This window comes from Pseudophryne corroboree, chromosome 2 (assembly GCF_028390025.1).
Source record: "Pseudophryne corroboree isolate aPseCor3 chromosome 2, aPseCor3.hap2, whole genome shotgun sequence".
Lineage (NCBI taxonomy): Eukaryota > Metazoa > Chordata > Amphibia > Anura > Myobatrachidae > Pseudophryne > Pseudophryne corroboree.
Genome location: NC_086445.1, coordinates 424,688,139 through 424,711,460, shown reverse-complemented (window position 1 = coordinate 424,711,460; position 23,322 = coordinate 424,688,139). Strand labels below are relative to the sequence as shown.

Here is a 23,322-nt window from a genome sequence, read left to right as displayed (position 1 = left end):
CCGCCCATCGGAGAATCCTTGTGGCTTCTGCCATTGCCCTCCTGCTTCTTGTGCCGCCCTGTCTGTTTACATGGGCGACCGCCGTGATGTTGTCTGATTGGATCAGTACCGGCTGGTTCTGAAGCAGGGGCCTTGCTTGGCTTCGGGCATTGTAAATGGCCCTTAGCTCTAGAATATTTATGTGAAGCGAAATCTCCTGATTTGACCACAGTCCTTGGAAATTTCTTCCCTGTGTGACTGCGCCCCAGCCCCGAAGGCTGGCATCCGTGGTCACCAGGACCCAGTCCTGTATTCCGAATCTGCGGCCCTCTAGTAGATGAGCCCTCTGCAGCCACCACAGCAGCGATACCCTGGTCCTTGCCGACAGGGTTATCCGCTGTTGCATCTGGAGATGGGACCCGGACCATTTGTCCAACAGGTCCCACTGGAAAGTCCTTGCGTGGAACCTTCCGAATGGAATTGCTTCGTACGAAGCTACCATTTTTCCCAGGACTCGTGTGCATTGATGTACCGACACCTGTCCCGGTTTTAGGAGGTCTCTGACTAGAGATGACAACTCCTCGGCTTTTTCCACTGGAAGAAACTTTTTTTTGGTCTGTGTCGAGAATCATTCCCAGGAACAGAAGACGTGTCGTCAGGACCAGCTGTGACTTTGGAATATTGAGAATCCAGCCGTGCTGTTGTAGCACTTCCCGAGAAAGTGCTACCCCCACTACCAACTGTTCCCTGGACCTCGCCTTTATCAGGAGATCGTCCAAGTACGGGATAATTAAAACTCCCTTCTTGCGAAGGAGTATCATCATTTCGGCCATTACCTTGGTAAAGACCCTCGGTGCCGTGGATAACCCAAACGGCAGCGTCTGGAACTGATAATGACAGTCCTGTACCACAAATCTGAGGTACTCCTGGTGAGGAGGGTAAATGGGGACATGCAGGTACGCATCCTTGATGTCCAGGCTCGCAATAACCGCCCTGAGCGATTCCATCTTGAACTTGAACCTTTTGATATAAGTGTTCAAGGATTTTAGATTTAAGATGGGTCTCACCGAACCGTCCAGTTTCGGTACCACAAACATTGTGGAATAGTAACCCTTCCCTTGCTGAAGGAGGGGTACCTTGACAATCACTTGTTGTGAATACAGTTTTTGGATAGCCACCAACACTGCCTCCCTGGCAGAGGGAGTTGCTGGTAAGGCAGATTTTAGAAAACGGCGGGGGGGGGGGGGACGGGGGGGGGGGGGGGGGGGGGGGGACTCGAATTCCAGCCTGTACCCCTGAGATACTACTTGAAGGGCCCAGGGATCCACCTGTGAGAGAGCCCACTGTGTGCTGAAATTTCTGAGACGGGCCCCCACCGTACCCGGATCCGACTGTGAAGCCCCAGCGTCATGCTGTGGACTTACCGGACGCGGGGGAGGACTTTTGCTCTTGGGAACTGGCTGTATGCTGCAGCTTTTTCCCTCTACCTTTGCCTCTCGGCAGAAAGGATGCGCCTCGAGCCCTCTTGTGTTTATGGGGCCGAAAGGACTGTACTTGATAATACGGTGCCTTCTTTTGCTGTGGGGTAGCCTGTGGCAAAAATGTCGATTTCCCAGCCGTAGCTGTGGAAACGAGGTCTGAAAGACCATCCCCAAACAGTTCCACCCCCTTATAAGGCAAAACTTCCATGTGCCTTTTTGAATCGGCATCACCTGACCACTGCCGAGTCCATAACCCCCTTCTGGCGGCAATGGACACTGCGCTTATTTTTGATGCCAGCCGGCAAATATCCCTCTGTGCATCACGCATGTATAAGACAGCGTCCTTTATATGCTCTACTGTCAGCAAAATAGTGTCCCTATCCAGGGTATCAATATTATCCGACAGGGAATCTGACCACGCAGCAGCAGCACTGCACATCCATGCTGATGCAATCGCTGGTCGCAATATAATGCCCGTGTGTGTATATATAGCTTTTAGGGTAGCCTCCTGCTTTCTATCAGCAGGATCCTTTAGGGTGGCCGTATCCGGAGACGGTAGTGCCACCTGTTTTGATAAACGTGTAAGCGCTTTATCTACACTAGGGGACGTTACCCAACGTGACCTATCCTCTGGCGGGAAAGGGTACGCTGCCAATAACCGTTTAGAAATTATCAATTTCTTATCGGCGGAAGTCCAGGCTTCCTCACACACCTCATTTAATTCCTCAGATGCAGGAAAAACTACTGGTAGTTTTATCTCACCGAACATCATACCCTTTTTTGTGGTACCTGGGGTACTATCAGAAATGTGTAATACATTTTTCATTGCCTCAATCATGTAACGGGTGGACCTATTGGAGGGTACACTAGTCTCGTCGTCGTCGACACTGGAGTCGGTATCCGTGTCGACATCTGTGTCTGCCATCTGAGGTAGCGGGCGTTTTAAAGCCCCTGATGACATTTGAGACGCTGGAACAGTCACAAGCTGAGTAGCCGGCTGTCCTATGTCGTCAAACCTTTTATGTAAGGAGCTGACACTGTCACATAATTCCTTCCATAAGTCCATCCACACAGGTGTCGACCCCTCAGGGGGTGACAACACATTTACAGGCATTTGCTCTGCCTCCACATCATTTTCCTCATCATACATGTCGACACAGCGGTACCGACACACAGCACACACACAGGGAATGTTCTGACAGAGGACAGGACCCCACAAAGCCCTTTGGGGAGACAGAGGGATAGTATGCCAGCACACACCAGAGCGCTATATACCACAGGGATATCACCTATAAAGAGTGTTTTCCCTTATAGCTGCATATATATATATTATACTGCGCCTAAATTTGTGCCCCCCCTCTCTTTTTTACCCTTTCTGTAGTGCAGGACTGCAGGGGAGAGCCAGGGAGCGATCCTTCCAGCGGAGCGGTGAGGGAAAATGGCGCCAGTGTGCTGAGGGAGATGGCTCCGCCCCTTTTTCGGCGGGCTTTCTCCCGCTTTTTGTGTTATTCTGGCAGGGGTAATTTACACCTATATAGCCTCTGGGGCTATATATGGTGTCAATTTTGCCAGCCAAGGTGTTAATATTGCTGCTCAGGGAGCCCCCCCCCCCCCCCCAGCGCCCTGCACCCATCAGTGACCGAAGTGTGTGGTGTGCATGAGGAGCAATGGCGCACAGCTGCAGTGCTGTGCGCTACCTTGGAGAAGACAGAAGTCTTCAGCCGCCGATTTTCTGGACCTTCTTGCTTCTGGCTCTGTAAGGGGGACGGCGGCGCGGCTCCGGGAACGGACGACGAGGTCGGGTCTTGTGTGCGATCCCTCTGGAGCTAATGGTGTCCAGCAGCCTAAGAAGCCCAAGCTACCACCACTTAGGTAGGTTCGCTTCTTCTCCCCTTAGTCCCTCGCTGCAGTGAGCCTGTTGCCAGCAGGTCTCACTGTAAAATAAAAAACCTAAACTATACTTTCTTTCTAGGAGCTCAGGAGAGCCCCTAGTGTGCATCCAGCTCGGCCGGGCACAGAAATCTAACTGAGGCTTGGAGGAGGGTCATAGGGGGAGGAGCCAGTGCACACCAGATAGACCTAAATCTTTCTTTAGATGTGCCCAGTCTCCTGCGGAGCCGTCTATTCCCCATGGTCCTTACGGAGTCCCCAGCATCCACTAGGACGTCAGAGAAATTATAACTGTGTAAGACATCAATTTGCAATTTATGTATTTAAATAAAATGAAAAGAAGCCAAATAATCATAATGGACATGTATTAATAGGTCATTCACTGCATATTATAAAGATAAATGGAGCTCACCTTGGAGATGCAACCTTGTGCCCTTTAATGAAAATGACTACTTAGTGACTTAGGCTGGTACTTTATCTCCATCTATAGACCTCTTAATACACTAAAGTTACATTAGAGGACACATTAAAAAAATCTACCCATCACATCAACTGTCTTCTTGTCTCTTATATAGAATCATCCCTTTTATAATATTTTATGAGAGCTAAAAAGTTTCTGCATTTAGAAAGGAAAACACCCGACAGTTCACAACACACCGACACGCACACAGCCCATTAAAGCATACATTTTAAGAAGGATTACTATTTTATATAGCATGTGGAACACATACCTTCATCTTTATACTTAATGGTCACTTCGTCATTAGTCAAGAGCTTTCCTCGAAAGACCCTCTGCATCATCAGAACCAACTCATCATAGGTGATGTCCTCATTGTGAATGGGAATTCTGCGGATGTCTTCTCCCAGCTGAGCTTTAATGATCAGCTTGCCGCTCAAGTCCAGTTGTCCATTCATTGTCGTTTCCGTGATGGTTTAGGCAGCTTTAAGATAAGGGTAAGAGATTCATTACAGACCTTTTGCTGGTTGCAAATAAATTCCTATAGAAACTATAAGCAGAAATAAAACAAAATATAATTTCATGGAGCCTTAGAAAATGGGAGCATATCAGTTTTACATTATCCCAGTGTGCTGGCCTGGCTAGAAACCACAAACATAGGGAGTTGTGTATGACCCTGCTGGTCTACTTGCTGCCAGACTCTTAGGTGTCGATTCAGTTGTTTTTGCGTCCCCTTCTAGCCATATTTAGCAATAGGCGCCTATCAGAGCTATTAAATTGTTGCTCTGATCAGACGCCCATTGCTAGTTAAAGGTGTCTATCAGCTCCAGATTTAGCCACGCAAAGCAGCTAAACCAGTCTAAAAAAAACGGAATGGACATCCAAAGTCCGGGTTTGGGCGCACTGACTGTGCACATAATGGCCATTTATGTAGTGCAGACATTGCATAGAATTGAATTTCCCCCAATGTTGGGGTTATTGTGCAAAAAGTTTTTTAAAACTGTGTCTGCCGCGGCTAATGTGTGTCTATTGAAGCAAAAATTGAATAACTCCGATAAACGGCCATTCCTTCATACGGCCAGCAGCTGGTACACGCCACAACTGGCCCATTAAACAGTTCCTGACCTGGTCCCTCCAAGGTCCATTATAAGCCCCTCTCTAACAAGTCATATCTTCCCATCAAGTCTAGTTCCCAAGCTATAGTATTGTGAAGGGATTAATGCAATTCACTATGGGTGACATCATGGCTCTGGAAGGAAAATCAACAATGGCTAAATACTGAAAGGTGAGCTCAGCAAATAAATTTGCATCATTATACATAGATCGGAAAAACAAACAAGGTTCAGTTCTTTTAATAAGATAGCAGTTTGACAAGGACAGGGTAAAACCTATTCTTAAGGACAACATACAGGTCAGCTACATAGCTGTACCACTTCACTTACTCCTGCAATGGAAAAGATTTTTTTTCTTTGACAGGTGGAGAAGGAGGTGTGGCTACAATCACCAGTTTATACGTGTGGCTAACCGCACAGAGAATGGAAAACATAATCCCTCTCTACTGCATGTGTGTACCTTTTACAGACCATGACTAGTGCAGGAGGGACAATCCAACCATTTTCCTATGTAGTGCATTTGAGTTGGATTGGAAACGACAAATATGGGGCTAATTCAAATGGGTTTTTTTGCCGCCACTAGTGGGCACCTGACGGCAGCAATTCAATTTTTCTGCCGTTTGGGCGCCCGACATTTTTTCTTGCAGCCTCCTGAGCTGTGAGGAAAAAAAAAATGTGTCCAAACCCAGCACAAAGCAGACGTTTAGACGTGTTTAGCCATTTTACGTGGCTAAACCCTGTCTGTTTGGGCACGACAAGCGTGATGTGCATGGGCACCCAAACAACAAATGAATAATGACCATTGTTTGGGCGTCTAAACAGTCCCGTTTAGACGGGAATTTTAGACGTCCAAAACAACTGAATTCTCCCCATTCAACCACATGCTTATCCTGCCCCGATGCGTCAGGTTTAGCAGCGTAAAGCAGCTAAGCCCGACCAAAGTTACGGGCATGGCGCAAAAAGTGGGCGCCCATACAGGTCACATTTTAGCTCACCGTCACCTGGGGGTGCAAGCTGAATGCAGGCGCTGGCAACTGATCGCACCCAAATGGAGCAATAATTAAATAGTTCTGTTGGGCACCATCTAGTGGCTGCCAGCAGCGCTATCAATTGAATTCCACCCTATGGCTCTCTGGAATATAGAAAAAAGGGCAGGTAGTGTCGCAGCAACATTTAGTGTGGTGGGTAGGGGTATTTTAAATGAATGAGGGTGTCTACAATTTCTATAGGATCAAAGACAGAGGCTGTCATAGCGCAACTACTAGCTGCCACCAAGGAGTGTGTAAGTCTCCTTATAAAAATACAATAGACACAAAAGAAGGTAGCATTTAGGCTTATCAGGATAGAGAAAAATGTATATACCGCGGATTTAAAGTAAATTACCATTTATTAAAAGCGTTAACATTTAATATACTGTGTAAAGTTGAATAATAAAAGGCAAGAGAGGAAATCCTACTTTTGTCAGTGTCCGAAATTAATAAGACCAGTCTATATAAAAACAACAGAGTCCTGGTTCCTCATTTAAATATAGAGGATATTTAGCGCTCTCAGTTCTTTGGGACGTCTAGTCACTTACAAGCAAAACGCAGTGATAGACTATAAAATCCGGAAAACCACCCAGCAAGTTTAGAGATATTATACCCAGTCAGTGGTATGTGGTCTCGCTTTGTATAGGTAACCCGGTGTGACATGGCATTCAGATTATTCTCTCCAGATAAAGGTCCAGATAAATTGCCAAAGTAGATGGTATCCAAAGGTACTGTGAGGACTAATGTCAGCTCAACGCATTTACGCGTGGAACATCCCACACTTTCATCATGAGCATATAATAAGTGTAGCCCAGAGCTGCCAATTATACTTCCTAAATAAGGTCATTCATTACAGGTGAGCAACAATATATTAAACCGCAGTACAAATTCAATAGGTCTGTTTACCAGAAGACAATCATAATTATTGAGAACAAAGATGTAAATATGCATAGTTAAATGTTAAAACACCCCCCCCCCCCCACACACACACCACCAGAAACAAACAAACCCCAAAGTCACATGATTTCTGAACATTGAGAGCAGATATATGGAAATGAGAGATGATCATGTGAGGACAACCAATCATCCTTCTCCAGATCATGTCTCATAGCAACCAAGTATATAGAAGTGGATTAGATTTAGAGATCAGTATAGTCCTGATTGATAAAATTTAAACCAAAGTATCATACAAGCATAGGGAAATAATTAATTCCATGGAAGGGGAACCCAGTGTTATACTGATTTACGATCAGTGCGATCACAAGCAGCTATGATCAAATCCAACTAAGCAGGATAGGTCAATGATAGCATGTGATGGTGCTGACTTAACGTCAATTGTCATTGTTGCTAAGCGCCAGCAGATGCTTTCAGTACTCATGTATCTGTGTCCCATACTGGAGCGATCATGTGATGATTCCCAAGTGACCGGTGGAACGAATCAGAGGGGGATGTCGCTGAGAGACCGGGAATATGCAGTGGACGTCTAAACCGAATATCAGGATTGAAAACACAATAACAATTTTAAATATAGAAAAAACAAACAAACATTTTTTTTTTTATATATATATATATATATATATATATATATATATATATATATATATATATATATATATATTTATTTATTTAGAATTCATCTTAATCACAGTGATAGTGATGCACAAGAAAAATAAACATATCTAAATGATCTGATATAAACACATTATCATGTGACTAAATCAGATCTAACCAACTGTCTAGGGGCTGTAATTAAAGTAGGGGCTGTAATTAAAGTCGGTGTGTACTGTATTTCTTGTATCTTTCTTAATATCCATTTATTAAAGTCTAAATCTATTCTATTGAAAGCTTCTCGTGTGTATCACTGGTTCATCGTTTACACAACATATTGAGACAAACTGTATTGCTGTAGTTCAGTATGAAAAAAAGAGTAACTAGTGATTCTGTATTCATCTGCAGGGGATAGAGATACAGTGCCTTTGCTAAACTATTCACCCCCTTGGCTTTTTCCCTATTTTGTTACTAAAAAAATTAAATTACAGGTTGTAATGTATCTGAATTTTATGTGATGGATCTGCACAAAATAGTCTTAAGTTGGTGAAGTGAGAAAAATTTATATAAAAAAGAATTTTTATAAAAAATGTTTTTTCAAATTGGCATGTGCATATGTGTTCACCCCTTTTGTTATGAAGCCCCTCAAAAGTTCTGGTGCAACCAATTAAATTTAGAAGTCATATAATTAGTGAAATTAAGTCCACCTGTGTGCAATCTAAGTGTCACATGATGATCTGTCAGTATAAACACACCTTTTCTGAAAGGCCCCAGGGGTTGCAACACCACTAAGCAAGAGGCATCACACCATGAAGACCAAGGAGCTCTCCAAACAAGTCAGGGACAAAGTTGTTGAGAAGTACAAGTCCAGGTTGGAAAGAACATGGTACCACATCAAACCCTGCCAAGAGAAGGCCGGCCACCAAAACTCACAGACCAGGCAAGAAGGGCATTAAGAGGCAGCACAGAGACCAAATATAACCCTGAAGGAGCTGCAGAGTTCCACAGCAGAGACTGGTGTATCTGCGCATGTGACCACAATTAGCTGTACATGCCATAGAGCTGGGCTGGCCAGAAAAAAGCTATTACTTAGTGTTAAAAATAAGAAGGCACGTTTTGAGTTTGCCAAAAGGCATGTGGACGACTCCCCAAATGTATGGAGGAAGGTGCTCTGGTCAGATGAGACTAAAATTTAACTTTTCGTCCACCAAGGAAAACGCTATGGTCTGGCGCAAACCCAACACATCCCATCACCCCAAGAACACCATCCCCACAGTGAAACATGGTTGTGGCAGCATCATGTTGTGGGGATGTTTTTCAGCAGCAGGGACTGGAAAACTGTTTCGAGTCAAGGGAAAGATGGATGGTGCTAAATACAGGGATATTCTTGAGCAAAACCTGTTTCAGTCGGCCTGCGATTTGAGAATGGGTCGGAGGTTAACCTTCCAGCAGGACAATGACCCTGAACCATACTGCTAAAGCAACACTCGAGTGGTTTAAAGGGGAAACATTTAAATGTGTTGAAATGGCCTAGTCAAAGCCCAGATCTCAATACAATTGAGAATCTGTGGTCAGACTTGAAGATTGCTGTTCACAAGCGGAAACCATCCAACATGAAGGAGCTGGAGCAGTTTTGCCTTGAGGAATGGGCAAAAATCCCAGTGGCAAGATGTGGCAAGCTCATAGAGACTTCTCCAAAGCGACTTGCAGCTGTAATTACTTCAAAAGGTGGCTCTACAAAGTACTGACTTTAGGGGGGGATGAATATTATGCACGCTAAAGTTTTCTGTTATTTTGTCCTATTTGTTGTCTGCTTCAAAAAAAAAAAAAACACATCTTCAAAGTTGTAGGCATATTCTGTGAATGAAATGAGGCAAACCTTCAAACAATCCATTTTAATTCCAGGTTCTAAGGCAACAAAACATGAAAAAAGCAAAGGGGGGTGAATACCTTAGCAAGGCACTGTATGCCAATTAAATATCATATTTAAGGTCAAAGTCCAGAGTATCCATCTTTGTTTGCCTACATCAGGTTAAGAAAGACCACGCTTTTAATAGAATATTGTCTCCAAATTTAATCAGGATGACAAAATGAAACATGTATAGCAGCATTGGGATATCCCATACAAAGATTGGGATATCTTTTATATATCATATCCTTTCTATGTCTATTTTCATGATGGACTGGCTGAAGAAAATACAAGTTTACAGTTCTCTACCATCAGGCAGTATTTTAAAATGTGACAATCCAGGAGAAAAAAAAATGAAGGCTATAGGGCCAATTCAGTTGTTTTGGGCATCTAATTTTCCCATCTAAACGGGACTGTTTAGACGACCAAACAATTGTCACAATTCAATTGTTTGAGCGCACATGCATATCATACCCAGACAGGCAGGGTTTAGCTGCTTTGGGCATACAAACTCCCGTTCGGACATCCAACGTGCACATTTTTTCCTTGCACCTCAGCAGGCTGTGAGAAGAAAGGTCATCCCACTGCTAGCGGGCATCAAAACGGAGCAACAATTGAATTGCTCTGTTTTGTGCCCCCTGAATGGTAGCTGCAGGGTAAATCGGCCCCTTAAAGTTACAAAACAGATTACAAAAAAAGCTATTTCTTCAAGCTACTGCTAGCAAAACAATCAGTCCCCTTTTAGGTTCACTAGTGAAAAAAAAATGCAGTACATACCATTGGACCTAGTGATTTTAAAGCTTAGACACTGAGCAATTTATTGCAATCTGTGCTGGTAATTTTGTACATTGGAGAAAGGGGGGGGGGGGGGAGAAACCACACAGACTAAATGCTGCTAAAAACTACTACAAGACTGCAAGCATGGCACAACCCAAATACCGTTTGTGCAAACAGCTTTGACCAGATAACATACTGTGGGGCAGATGTATTAACCTGGAGAAGGGATAAAGAAGTGATAAACCAGTGATAAATGCAAGGTGATAACACACCAACCAATCATTACAAGAGCTCCGACTGGCTGGTGTGTTATCACCTTGCGCTTATCACTGCTTTATCACTTCCAATGGGGCATATATGGGAAACTTCCAGTGGCCGAGGTGGTTGCCTATAAATATCTTTAGAGCTGGATCACAGCACATGGTACTTGTCGTCTTCATCATTTTCCAATTACCATTCTAAGATGAACATCTATGGAAAAAAGGAATGGACTCCACAAGACTTCTGAAGGAATCTGACACCAGCAACAAATTTTTTAAATCCTGTAAGTCGTAAGGTGGTTCAGACTTGTTTTTCAGCACATCCCTTAAACGCTTTATCAGATTGAGATATGAGGAATTTGGAAGCAAAGTCAACACCTTGAACTTTTTGTCGTAGTCTTCAAACCATTCCTAAGAAATTTTTGCAGTGTGGCAGAGAGCATTATCCTTCTGCCCACTGCAAACGAAATACCGTTGCTATGAAGGCGTGTACTTGGTCTTCAACAATGTTTAGGTAAGTGGTACGTGTCAAACTAACATCCACATGAATGACAGGACCCAAGGTTACCCAGGAGAACATTGCCTAGAGCATCACGCTACCTCCACCGGCTTTCCTTCTTCCCATAGAATATCCTGGTGCCACCTCAGGTAAGTGAAAAATACACTGCTCAAAAAAATAAAGGGAACACTAAAATAACACATCCTAGATCTGAATGAATGAAATATTCTTATTAAAAATACTTTGTTCTTTACATAGATGAAAGTGCGGACAACAAAATCACAAAAATTATCAATGGAAATAAAATTTATTAACCCATGGAAGTCTGGATTTGGAGTCACCCTCAAAATTAAAGTGGAAAAACACACTACAGGCTGATCCAACTTTGATGCAATGTCCTTAAAACAAGACAAAATGAGGCTCAGTAGTGTGTGTGGCCTCCACGTGCCTGTATAACCTCCCTACAACGCCTGGGCATGCTCCTGATGAGGTGGTGGATGGTCTCCTGATGGATCTCCTCCCAGACCTGGACTAAAGCATCCGCCAACTCCTGGACAGTCTGTGGTGCAACGTGGCATTGGTGGATGGAGCGAGACATGATGTCCCAGATGTGCTCAATTGGATTCAGGTCTAGGGAACGGGCGGGCCAGTCCATAGCATCAATGCCTTCGTCTTGCAGGATCTGCTGACACACTCCAGCCACATGAGGTCTAGCATTGTCTTGCATTAGGAGGAACCCAGGGCCAACCGCACCAGTATATGGTCTCACAAGGGGTCTGAGAATCTCATCTCGGTACCTAATGGCAGTCAGTTTACCTCTGGCGAGCACAGGAGGGCTGTGCGGCCCACCAAAGAAATGCCATCCCACACCCTTACTGACCCACTACCAAACCGGTCATGCTGGAGGATGTTGTAGGCAGCAGAACGTTCTCCTTGGCGTCTCCAGACTCTGGTCACATGTGCTCAGTGAGAACTTGCTTTCATCTGTGAAGAGCACAGGGCGCCAGTGGCGAATTTGCCAATCTTGGTGTTCTCTGGCAAATGCCAAACGTCCTGCACGGTGTTGAGCTGTAAACACAACCCCCACCTGTGGACGTCGGGCCGTCATACCACCCTCATGGAGTCCGATTCTGATCGTTTGAGTAGACACATGCACATTTGTGCTTGCTGGAGGTCATTTTGCAGGGCTCTGGCAGTGCTCCTCCTGTTCCTCCTTGCACAAAGGCGGAGGCAGCAGTCCTGCTGCTAGGTTGTTGCCCTCCTACGGCCTCCTCCACGTCTCCTGATGTACTGGCCTGTCTCCTGGCAGCGCCTCCATGCTCTGGATACTACGCTGACAGACACAGCAAACCTTCTTGCCACAGCTCGCATTGATGTGCCATCCTGGATGAGCTGCACTACCTGAGCCACTTGTGTGGGTTGTAGACTCCGTCTCATGGTACCACTAGAGTGAAAGCACCGCCAGCTTTCAAAAGTGACCAAAACATCAGCCAGAAAGCATAAGAGCTGAGAAGTGGTCTGTGGTCACCACCTGCAGAACAACTCCTTTATTGGGGGTTTCTTGCTAATTGCCTATAATTTCCACCTGTTGTGTATTCCTTTTGCACAACAGCATGTGAAATTGAATATCAATCAGTGTTGCTTCCTAAGTGGACAGTTTGATTTCACAGAAGTGTGATTGACTTGGAGTTACATTGTGTGAAGTGTTCCCTTTATTTTTTTGAGCAGTGTATAAATGATCAGACCAGGTCATCTTCATCCGTTGCTCCATGGTCCAATTTTGATACTCCCATATTGATGCTCCCATTAATGGGCACTTTCGGTTGTGGACTGGGGTCAGCATGGGCACTCTGACTGGCTTGCGACTACGTACCAAGGTGCAATACACTGTGTGTTATGACACATTCTATCATAGCCAGCATTAAATTTCAGCAATATGAGCTAAAGTAGCTCTTATGTGGGATCAGACCAGAAAGGCTAGCATTCACTCACTAGTGAGTCTTAGGGGTATATTCAATTAGAGTTGGAAACTGCAGTCTTGTCGGAAAGACGGCAGTTTCCGACTGGAATAGGTCGGAAGGGGTTCCGAACTACTCAATCCAGCTTAATTTTTTCCGACAAGTAGGGAAATACGACTTGTCGGGAAGCTGTCGGAAACGGGGGCCAAATCAGACAGGTTTTGGTCCCGTTTCCGACAATGTCAATCCGACTTTTAAAAAAGTCGGATGGACACTGCCGTGACCGGGCCAAATCTATCAGATTTGGCCCGGCAGCTATTGAGAGCTGAGAGGAGGAGATGGGGGGAGAGCAGGAACCCAGCGGCTACAGCAGCATAGCAGGAGGATGCGCTCAGTCACCAGCTGCCGCTTATCCCATCTGGCCACTGTCTCAAGGTGCAACATCAACTTCAATGCGTGGAGGTCTATGATTGAAGGTTAATACTAACACTGAGCTTGAGTTTTTATGTACTTTTGGTTAAAACCTGCATTTCATAAATAGCGTTAAGACAGACTGTACTTATCTGAACAACCTGGAGTATATATGCTTTACTATATTAGTTAAGAGGCTGGACACCTTTTGTGTATTTTTGAGCAGCCACATGCAAGCCTACACAAGATCAAAAGTCAACTAAGTGCACTTGTGTCTTTTTTTAGTAAATATATTACCAGCTCATGAGGAAGCTGGACATATTATATTATACACCTGCGAAACGCGTTGAGTTTGCATGCCACTTATGCCACAATTGTTTGGAATCTACGCTCCTAAGCCATCCTGAGAACCAGGACTCAGTCTGTGACCCACCTCCATCATTCTAATAGTTTTTGGCAAATTGATTCAGCACAATAAGGACATCCCAGCTGATTTCACCAAGAGAGTGCTATCTCCCAAAGATCTGGTTAGTTCCAGGAGTTGGATTTATTCTCAGCATATAAAAGGACATCCCAGCTGAAGAAAACAAGGGACTGCTCTTTCCCACTAACCACCCTGGCAAAAAGAATACTGATCCTCTTTAATTCTGCTACATTGTGGGTCTCAATTTAATTCCAAACGGAACAAATGCTATCAGTGGCTTCAATGAATTATCACTGGCATTTATAAAAATATATGTGATTTTTATTGTTTTATATTAAATGTCATGCATATATTAATACACGCCTAATTGTCATTTATTAGCAAATAGTCAGCGCTGGTAAACTCCCTTTTTTTATATTTGCATATCTTTATTTGGGGAATTTGACCACCCCATTACCAGCAGCTGTTGATGGCGCACTTGTGTACACTTTTCTTCTCATCCCAACCACGGTCCTCAAGGCACACCAACAGTGCAGGTTTTAGTGATATCCAGGCTTCAGCACAGATGGTTAAATCAAAATAACTGAGCTACTAATTAAGTCACCTGTGCTGAAGCCTGGATATCACTAAAACCTGCACGGTTAGTGTGCCTTGAGGACCGTGGTTGGGAATGCCTGGCCTAGTATATGGTGAACGGGTGGTCTTCAGTATGCCGGCGCCGGAATCCCGACATACCGACACTTTCTCCCTCGTGGAAGGAGAATAAAATAGCGTGGCGCGCGTAGCGCACCACCGTGCCCGCAGTGTGGCGAGCGCAGCAAGCCCGCAAGGGGCTCATTGGCGCTCGCCATGCTGTCGGTATGCCGGCGGTCGGGCTCCCGGCGCCGGTATGCTGATCGCCGGGAGCCCGGCCGCCGGCATACCACACTACACCCTGGTGAACAATAATGCAACTGCAGAGTGATGTACCAATCAATATTTTACACACTTGGAGCAGACCATCCAGGGATAGAGACAGATAGATATATAGGTGGATTTAGCTTTTAACCAATGCCACTTTAGAGACTATATGAAAATCAGATACTATTAAAGAGATACATTTCTAGGTGAATCCATTTACTTGGTAGCCTTTGGAGACCATGCTTTACTCACGGGATCTCATTATTATCCTTACTTTTTAAAGATATTCTGCAGTATGGTACAATAAGTGAAAGAAATAGGAACACATTCTCACAAACCCTCTTTAAAACCTAAAGGTGATGGCAAAATTAGGTAAAAGGCTCAAATGTTTACATATATGATCTAAGAGCAAGATACAAAAGTGTACATTGCCAATATTCTGCAGTATACGGACAAACTATAAATACATTTATCTGAAAGTATCAGAAACTGATAAAGGCAGCTACAAGGGGATTGGCTCCCATTGCACATTTTGGACATTGCAGAATTATTATAAATATACAAGTAACGGAACCTGGCAAAGGCCAGATCGCATCAGTGTATGCCCATAGCTCTACCCTCCACCTCTATCCACTGCTTCACCACCATTTTGCACCGCTCCACCCTCCTCTTTGCTTGCTCCTCTGTTCCCAAACTCTATCTTGCTCTCATACTTACCAAGTTCCTGACCGTTCTCCTTTCCTGCTAGGGTCTGTTCTGGTTCTCGCTAAGGGCGGTATCCAATCAGTTTTTCCCAGTGTTTCACTAATTATTTAACAGGCTATCCAATTAGATCGCAAGTACAAAATAAAAAATAAATGCTTTTTCACCCTAAACGCACACAGGTTCAGTGAAATCTGAGTGTTTTCGTGAGAATCAGACCCTTTTTTGCATGAAAACAGGGCTGTTAACGGAGATTTGGTTTCGCCTGCCTGAGGCAGGTGAAACAAAATCCCTGATAAAACGCGTCTCGCGCCAGCTTATAAGGGCTAATAGGATAGGGCCTGGCGAGACAATTAGCTGCGTTAATTTATCGCAACTACTTGGATACTGCCCAATCAATGCATGTTGAGACGGAACAGACCGTAGCATGTATGTTACACAGGTTCTGCGGCTAATTAAAACCATGTGAAATGCAGGCTTGAATTTAGCCAACCACAGAACCTGCATAAAAATCTATTATAATTTGGTGTCGTAAAGTCTGTAAAAGGTTTATTTTGCAGTGTATATATTCATATGCACAAAACTCATGAAACCATGACCATATGCAGCACTTGCTTTGCAGAATAACACTCTCAAGAGGTGAGATTCAATTGTTTATGGCGGAACGAACAGCAGCCTGGGCACCCAACGGAGAAATTCAATTGTTGCTCTGGTCAGGAACAAACAGCCTCCGGTGCTAGCGAGCTGAAACGTGCCAACCCTGAGAGATTTGGGCGGCCAAATGACACTGTGTTGCACCCATTAGTTTAGTTGGGTCTAGTGCGCAATTAAAAAAAACAAGATTTTACTTACCGGTAAATCTATTTCTCGTAGTCCGTAGTGGATGCTGGGGACTCCGTAAGGACCATGGGGAATAGACGGGCTCCGCAGGAGACAGGGCACTAAGAAAGAATGTGGATTCTGGTGTGTTCTGGCTCCTCCCTCTATGTCCCTCCTCCAGATCTCAGTTAGAGAAACTGTGCCCGGAAGAGCTGACAGTACAAGGAAAGGATTTTGGAATCCAAGGCAAGACCCATACCAGTCACACCAATCATACCGTATCACTCGTGATAAATTTACCCAGTTGACAGTATGAACAACAGAGCATCAGATCAACCCTGATGCAACCAAACATAACCCTTATTTAAGCAATAACTATATACAAGCATTGCAGAAGAAGTCCGCACTTGGGACGGGCGCCCAGCACCCACTACGGACTACGAGAAATAGATTTACCAGTAAGTAAAATCTTATTTTCTCTAACGTCCTAGTGGATGCTGGGGACTCCGGAAGGACCATGGGGATTATACCAAAGCTCCCAAACGGGCGGGAGAGTGCGGATGACTCTGCAGCACCAAATGAGCAAACACAAGGTCCTCCTCAGCCAGGGTATCAAACTTGTAAAACTTTGCAAAAGTGTTCGAACCTGACCAAGTAGCTGCTCGGCAAAGCTGTAATGCCGAGACCCCTCGGGCAGCCGCCCAAGAAGAGCCCACCTTCCTTGTGGAGTGGGCTTTTACTGATTTTGGAAGCGGCAATCCAGCCGCAGAATGAGCCTGCTGAATCGTGTTACAGATCCAGCGAGCAATAGTTTGCTTTGAAGCGGGAGCACCCATCTTGTTGGATGCATAGAGGATAAACAGCGACTCAGTCTTCCTGACTCTAGCCGTTCTGGCTACATAAACCTTCAAAGCCCTGACCACATCTAGTAACTCGGAATCCTCCAAGTCACGAGTAGCCACAAGCACCACAATAGGTTGGTTCATATGAAAAGATGACACCACTTTTGGCAGAAATTGTGGACGGGTCCGCAATTCTGCCCTGTCCATATGGAAAACCAGATAGGGGCTTTTATGTGACAAAGCCGCTAATTCTGACACACGCCTAGCCGAAGCCAAGGCTAATAGCATGACCACCTTCCACGTGAGATATTTTAACTCCACCGTTTTGAGTGGCTCAAACCAGTGTGACTTCAGGAAACTCAACACCACGTTAAGATCCCAAGGTGTCACTGGAGGCACAAAAGGGGGCTGAATATGCAGCACTCCCTTTACAAACGTCTGAACTTCAGGAAGAGAAGCCAGTTCTTTTTGAAAGAAAATGGATAGGGCTGAAATCTGGACCTTAATGGAACCCAATTTCAGGCCCAAAGTCACTCCCGACTGTAGGAAGTGAAGGAAACGGCCCACTGGAATTCCTCCGTAGGGGCATTCCTGGCCTCACACCAAGCAACATATTTTCGCCATATACGGTGATAATGTTTAGCCGTCACATCCTTTCTAGCCTTTATCAGCGTAGGAATTACCTCATCCGGAATGCCTTTTTCTGCTAGGATCCGGCGTTCAACCGCCATGCCGTCAAACGCAGCAGCGGTAAGTCTTGGAACAGACAGGGCCCCTGTTGCAACAAGTCCTGTCTTAGAGGCAGAGGCCACGGGTCCTCTGTGAGCATTTCTTGCAGATCTGGATACCAAGTCCTTCTTGGCCAATCCGGAACAATGAGTATTGTTCTCACTCCTCTTTTTCTTATGATTCTCAGCACCTTGGGTATGAGAGGAAGAGGAGGGAATACATAGACCGACTGGAACACCCACGGTGTCACTAGTGCGTCTACAGCTATCGCCTGAGGGTCTCTTGACCTGGCGCAATAACTCTGTAGCTTTTTGTTGAGGCGGGATGCCATCATGTCCACCTGTGGCAGTTTCCACCGACTTGCAATCTGCGTGAAGACTTCTTGATGAAGTCCCCACTCTCCCGGGTGGAGGTCGTGCCTGCTGAGGAAGTCTGCTTCCCAGTTGTCCACTCCCGGAATGAACACTGCTGACAGTGCTCTTACGTGATTCTCCGCCCAGCGAAGAATTCTGGTGGTTTCCACCATAGCCACCCTGCTCCTTGTGCCGCCTTGGCGGTTTACATGAGCCACTGCGGTGATGTTGTCTGACTGAATCAGCACCGGCTGGTCGCGAAGCAGGGTCTCCGCTTGACGTAGGGCGTTGTATATGGCCCTTAGTTCCAGGATATTGATGTGAAGGCAAGTCTCCTGACTTGACCACAGACCTTGGAAGTTTTTTCCCTGTGTGACTGCCCCCCACCCTCGGAGGCTTGCATCCGTGGTCACCAGGACCCAGTCCTGAATGCCGAATCTGCGGCCCTCGAGAAGGTGAGCACTCTGCAGCCACCACAGGAAAGACACCCTGGCCCTGAGGGATAGGGTGATCAGCCGATGCATCTGTAGATGTGATCCGGACCACTTGTCCAACAGATCCCATTGAAAGGTCCTCGCATGGAACCTGCCGAAAGGAATGGCCTCGTATGATGCCACCATCTTTTCCCAGGACTCACGTGCAGTGATGCACCGACACCTGTTTTGGTTTTAATAGGTCTCTGACCAGTGTCATGAGCTCCTGAGCCTTCTCCATCGGGAGATAAACCCTCTTCAGGGCTGTGTCCAGAATCATGCCCAGGAAGGGCAGACGAGTCGAAGGAATCAGCTGCGACTTTGGAATATTTAGAATCCAGCCGTGCTGTTGTAACACCTCCCGAGAGCGTGCTACGCTGATCAGCAACTGCTCTCTGGACCTCGCCTTTATGAGGAGATTGTCTAAGTATGGGATAATTGTGACCCCTTGCTTCCGCAGGAGCACCATCATCTCCGCCATTACCTTGGTAAATAATTTCGGGACATGAAGGTAAGCATCCTTTATGTCCAGAGACACCATAAAATCCCCCCCTTCCAGGCTTGCGATGACCGCTCTGAGCGATTCCATCTTGAACTTGAACCTTTTCAGGGATTTTAAATTCAATATGGGTCTGACCGAACCGTCCGGTTTCGGTACCACAAACATGGTCGAATAGTAACCTCTTCCCTGTTGAAGGAGGGGAACCTTTACCACCACCTGCTGAAGATACAATTTGTGAATTGCAGCTAACACTATTTCCCTCTCTAAGGGGGAAGCTGGCAGGGCCGATTTGAGGTAACGGTGAGGGGGCATCTCTTCGAATTCCAGCTTGTATCCCTGAGACACAATCTCTATAGCCCAGGGATCCACCTGGGAGTGAACCCACTTGTGGCTGAAATTTCGGAGACGCGCCCCCACCGGGCCTAGCTCCGCCTGTGGAGCCCCAGCGTCATGCGGTGGATTTAGTGGAAGCCGGGGAGGACTTCTGTTCCTGGGAACTAGCTGTATTGTGCAGCTTCTTTCCTCTACCCCTGCCTCTGGCAAGAAAGGACGCACCTCGTACTTTCTTGCCTTTTTGTGATCGAAAGGACTGCATTTGATAATACTGTGCCTTCTTAGGTTGTGTGGGAATATATGGCAAAAAATTTGACTTTCCAGCCGTAGCTGTGGAAACCAGGTCCGAGAGACCGTCCCCAAACAATTCCTCACCCTTGTAAGGTAAAACCTCCATGTGCCTTTTTGAGTCGGCATCGCCTGTCCATTGCAGAGTCCACAGGACCCTTCTGGCAGAAATCGACATTGCATTTATTCTAGAGCCCAGTAGACTAATGTCTCTTTGAGCATCTCTCATATATAGGACAGCGTCTTTTATATGCCCCAGGGTCAGCACTATAGTATCCTTGTCCAAGGTATCAAGTTCCTCAGATAAGGTATCTGTCCATGCTGCCACAGCACTACACATCCAGGCCGACGCAATCGCCGGCCTTAGTAGGGTACCTTAATGTGTATAAATGGACTTCAGGATACCCTCCTGCTTTCTATCGGCAGCATCTTTTAGGGTGGCCGTATTCCTGTGACGGTACGGCTACCCTATTGGATAAGCGTGTTAAAGCTTTGTCTACCCTAGGGGAGGATTCCCAGCGTAACCTGTCCGTTGGCGGGAAAGGATACGCCATAAGCATCCGTTTGGAAATCTGCAGTTTTCTATCTGGAGATTACCAAGCCTTTTCACATAACTCATTTAACTCATGTGAAGGGGGAAAGGTCACCTCTTGCCTTTTTTCCCCATACATATAAACCCTCTTGTCAGGACTGGGGTTTCCTCTGTGATGTGCAACACATCCTTCATTGCTATAATCATGTAACGGATGGCTTTAGCCATTTTAGGCTGTAACTTTGCAACATCGCCATCGACACTGGAGTCAGAATCCGTGTCGACATCTGTGTCAATAATTTGGGATAGTGGGCGCTTTTGAGACCCTGACTGCCTCTGCGACATAGGATCAGGCATGGGCTGAGACCCCGGCTGTCCCAAAGCTTCAGCTTTATCCAACCTTTTATGCAAGGAAGTAACATTATCATTTAAAACCTTCCACATATCCATCCAATCGGGTGTCGGCACCGACCCCACATTCATTTGCTCCCGCTCTGCTTCCACATAGCCTTCCTCGTCAAACATGCCGACACAAGCATACCGACACACCACACACACAGGGGATGCTCTTTTTGAAGACAGTTCCCCCACAAGGCCTTTTGGAGAGACAGAGAGAGTATGCCAGCACACACCCCAGCACTATATGTCCCAGGAGTCACACAGTAACTTAGTGTTAACACAGTAGCTGCTGTATATATTGTTTTTGCGCCAAATTTATGTGCCCCCCCTCTCTTTTTACCCTCTTCTACCGTGATTCTGCAGGGGAGAGCCTGGGGAGCTTCCTCTCAGCGGAGCTGTGGAGAGAAAATGGCGCTGGTGAGTGCTGAGGAAGAAGCCCCGCCCCCTCAGCGGCAGGCTTCTGTCCCACGTTTGTGTGTAAAATAATGGCGGGGGCTCATGCATATATACAGTGCCCAACTGTATATATGCTACTTTTTGCCAAGAGGTTCCTAATTGCTGCCCAGGGCCCCCCCCCCCTGCGCCCTACAGTGACCGGAGTGTGTGGGTTTAGTGTGGGAGCAATGGCGCACAGCTGCAGTGCTGTGCGCTACCTCATATGAAGACTGGAGTCTTCTGCCGCCGATTTCGACGTCTTCTTGCTTCTGACACCGGCTTCTGTCTTCTGGCTCTGCGAGGGGGACGGCGGCGCAGCTCCGGGATCGGACGACCAAGGGTGCGATCCTGTGTACGATCCCTCTGGAGCTAATGGTGCCCAGTAGCCTAAGAAGCAGGACCTATCTTCAGTGAGTAGGGCTGCTTCTCTCCCCTCAGTCCCACGTAGCAGAGAGCCTGTTGCCAGCAGATCTCTCTGAAAATAAAAAACCTAAACAAAATACTTTCTTTTTAGCAAGCTCAGGAGAGCTCACTAAGTAGCACCCAGTTCGTCCAGGCACAGATTCAAACTGAGGTCTGGAGGAGGGACATAGAGGGAGAAGCCAGAACAGACCAGAATCCAAATTCTTTCTTAAAGTGCCCTGTCTCCTGCGGAGCCCGTCTATTCCCCATGGTCCTTACGGAGTCCCCAGCATCCACTAGGACGTTAGAGAAAATAAAAAAAACACACACCTGAATATCACTTAATATCTCCCATCACTTTAGACAAGAGATCGGGCGTGATAAAACAACTGAATCTCGCCCACTGTAAGCAGGCACTGTGCTGATTTACAAAATGTTTTCATTCCATACCTTTACCTCCCCAAAGAAATTACATAATTTAATATAAGGTTTATAACAGGATAGGTGGTAAAAGTTCAGAACATGGCGTACACAAACATATCTATATATAGTAAAAGTTTACTTCGATTAGGTTATGGGTTTACTTATGTTAGGTTAAAGTACCCCATGTTCTGAACTTTAACTGAAAAGGTTCACAATATGACAGCAGCGCATATATTAGAACAATACAAACACGGTTCATTGCGAAACGGTTAGGTCATTTAATCTATGCTCAAACAAGCACCTCCACGTACTCTAGGTGTTGCACTACTGACCTGGGGAGGTAAAGATAAGAGACAGTACAAGAACTAAAAAGGTTTGCCAACATCAAGATACAGTAAGCAGCAAATGCTCAAGGGTAACTCTGAAATCTGTTGAATAATAATAATAATAATAATAATAATAATAATAATAATGCTGCAATGCCAGAATGCCGCCAGTAAAAGTCTGGGTGTTGTACTGTCTCTATTCGAACACCCCGATTTACCTACCTTTATAACCCAGACTACACAGAGGTACTGTAGGCCTGACACACAACCTGCTCAGGCTCCCAGGTGCAGTAGCCATCAGGAAGCCGGGGTATTGTACCTGCTCGTAGCCAGACAGAGCCACAGGCTACCTCCTCCTGCTGTACAGGCCAGAGAGGGAGAGAAGACAGCAGCTTGGGTCGGCTGTATGTATGAGCGACCCGGGGTGACATGAATGGATGACAGATAGTGCCCTCCTGTGTGACAGCGCCGCCACACCCCTCCCGAGGCCGCCCACCCCTGTGTTGCCCCCTGTTACCTGGGAGCTGCTGCTCACGCTGCACTGATGAAATAGACACGCGCCCCCCACAGCGCTACAGAGGCCGCACAGCGAGGCCGGAGGAGGACAATGAAGGAAAGACTCTCACCGCAAATACTGCTCCCCGCCTGCTGTCTGCCACTGCAGCGTCACCCAACAGCCTGGGCCAATGCGGCACCGGGTCTCCGCCCTGATATGACGGACACAGCACGCAGCCTGTACGTGGCACGGGCTCTCACACGCCGCGAATGCGCAATGGCAGGAGAGCGGCGCAGCTTACACAAGGTTTATGGGTTTTTTTTACTGCAAACTTTATTTACACAAAATACAGCAAAAAAAACAAAAAACACCCTGGTCTTTTCTTAACTGTACACTGAGGACTTAATAAACCTAAGATCAGTTTCTGTCTTTTCCTCCTAGTAGTATATTAGACTGACAGTATAGCCCTTTTCCACGTTAATTGTAGGTTATACCTGTTTTTTTTTAATACGGTTCCAACCAGGGTCAGACCCTGTTCAAACTGTATCTTTGACCCTGACAACCAATCAACCAATGCAGTGGCAAACGCAGGATTTTGAAATGGGGGTTTCCAAATAATTGGTTACAGAACCAAA

At 46.0% G+C, this 23,322-nt stretch overlaps 1 protein-coding gene across 5 annotated transcripts in view; it reads right to left on the bottom strand.

Annotated features, from left to right (window-relative positions):
* TFG (trafficking from ER to golgi regulator) overlaps positions 1-22,961 on the bottom strand; it is a 106,404-nt gene extending 83,443 nt beyond the window's left edge. For 2 of the 5 annotated variants that reach the window (XM_063953538.1, XM_063953539.1), the window contains exons 1-2: positions 22,709-22,961; positions 4,082-4,291 (exon numbers count right to left, since the gene is read on the bottom strand). In XM_063953538.1, coding sequence (XP_063809608.1) covers positions 4,082-4,265 — 184 coding nt within the window. In that variant the 5' untranslated portion in view covers positions 4,266-4,291; positions 22,709-22,961. Of the gene's footprint in view, positions 1-4,081; positions 4,292-22,413; positions 22,625-22,708 lie in introns of those variants that run through there. The other 3 variants (XM_063953536.1, XM_063953535.1, XM_063953537.1) reach the window with 3 other exon arrangements.
* Between the last annotated feature and the right edge of the window lie 361 nt (positions 22,962-23,322).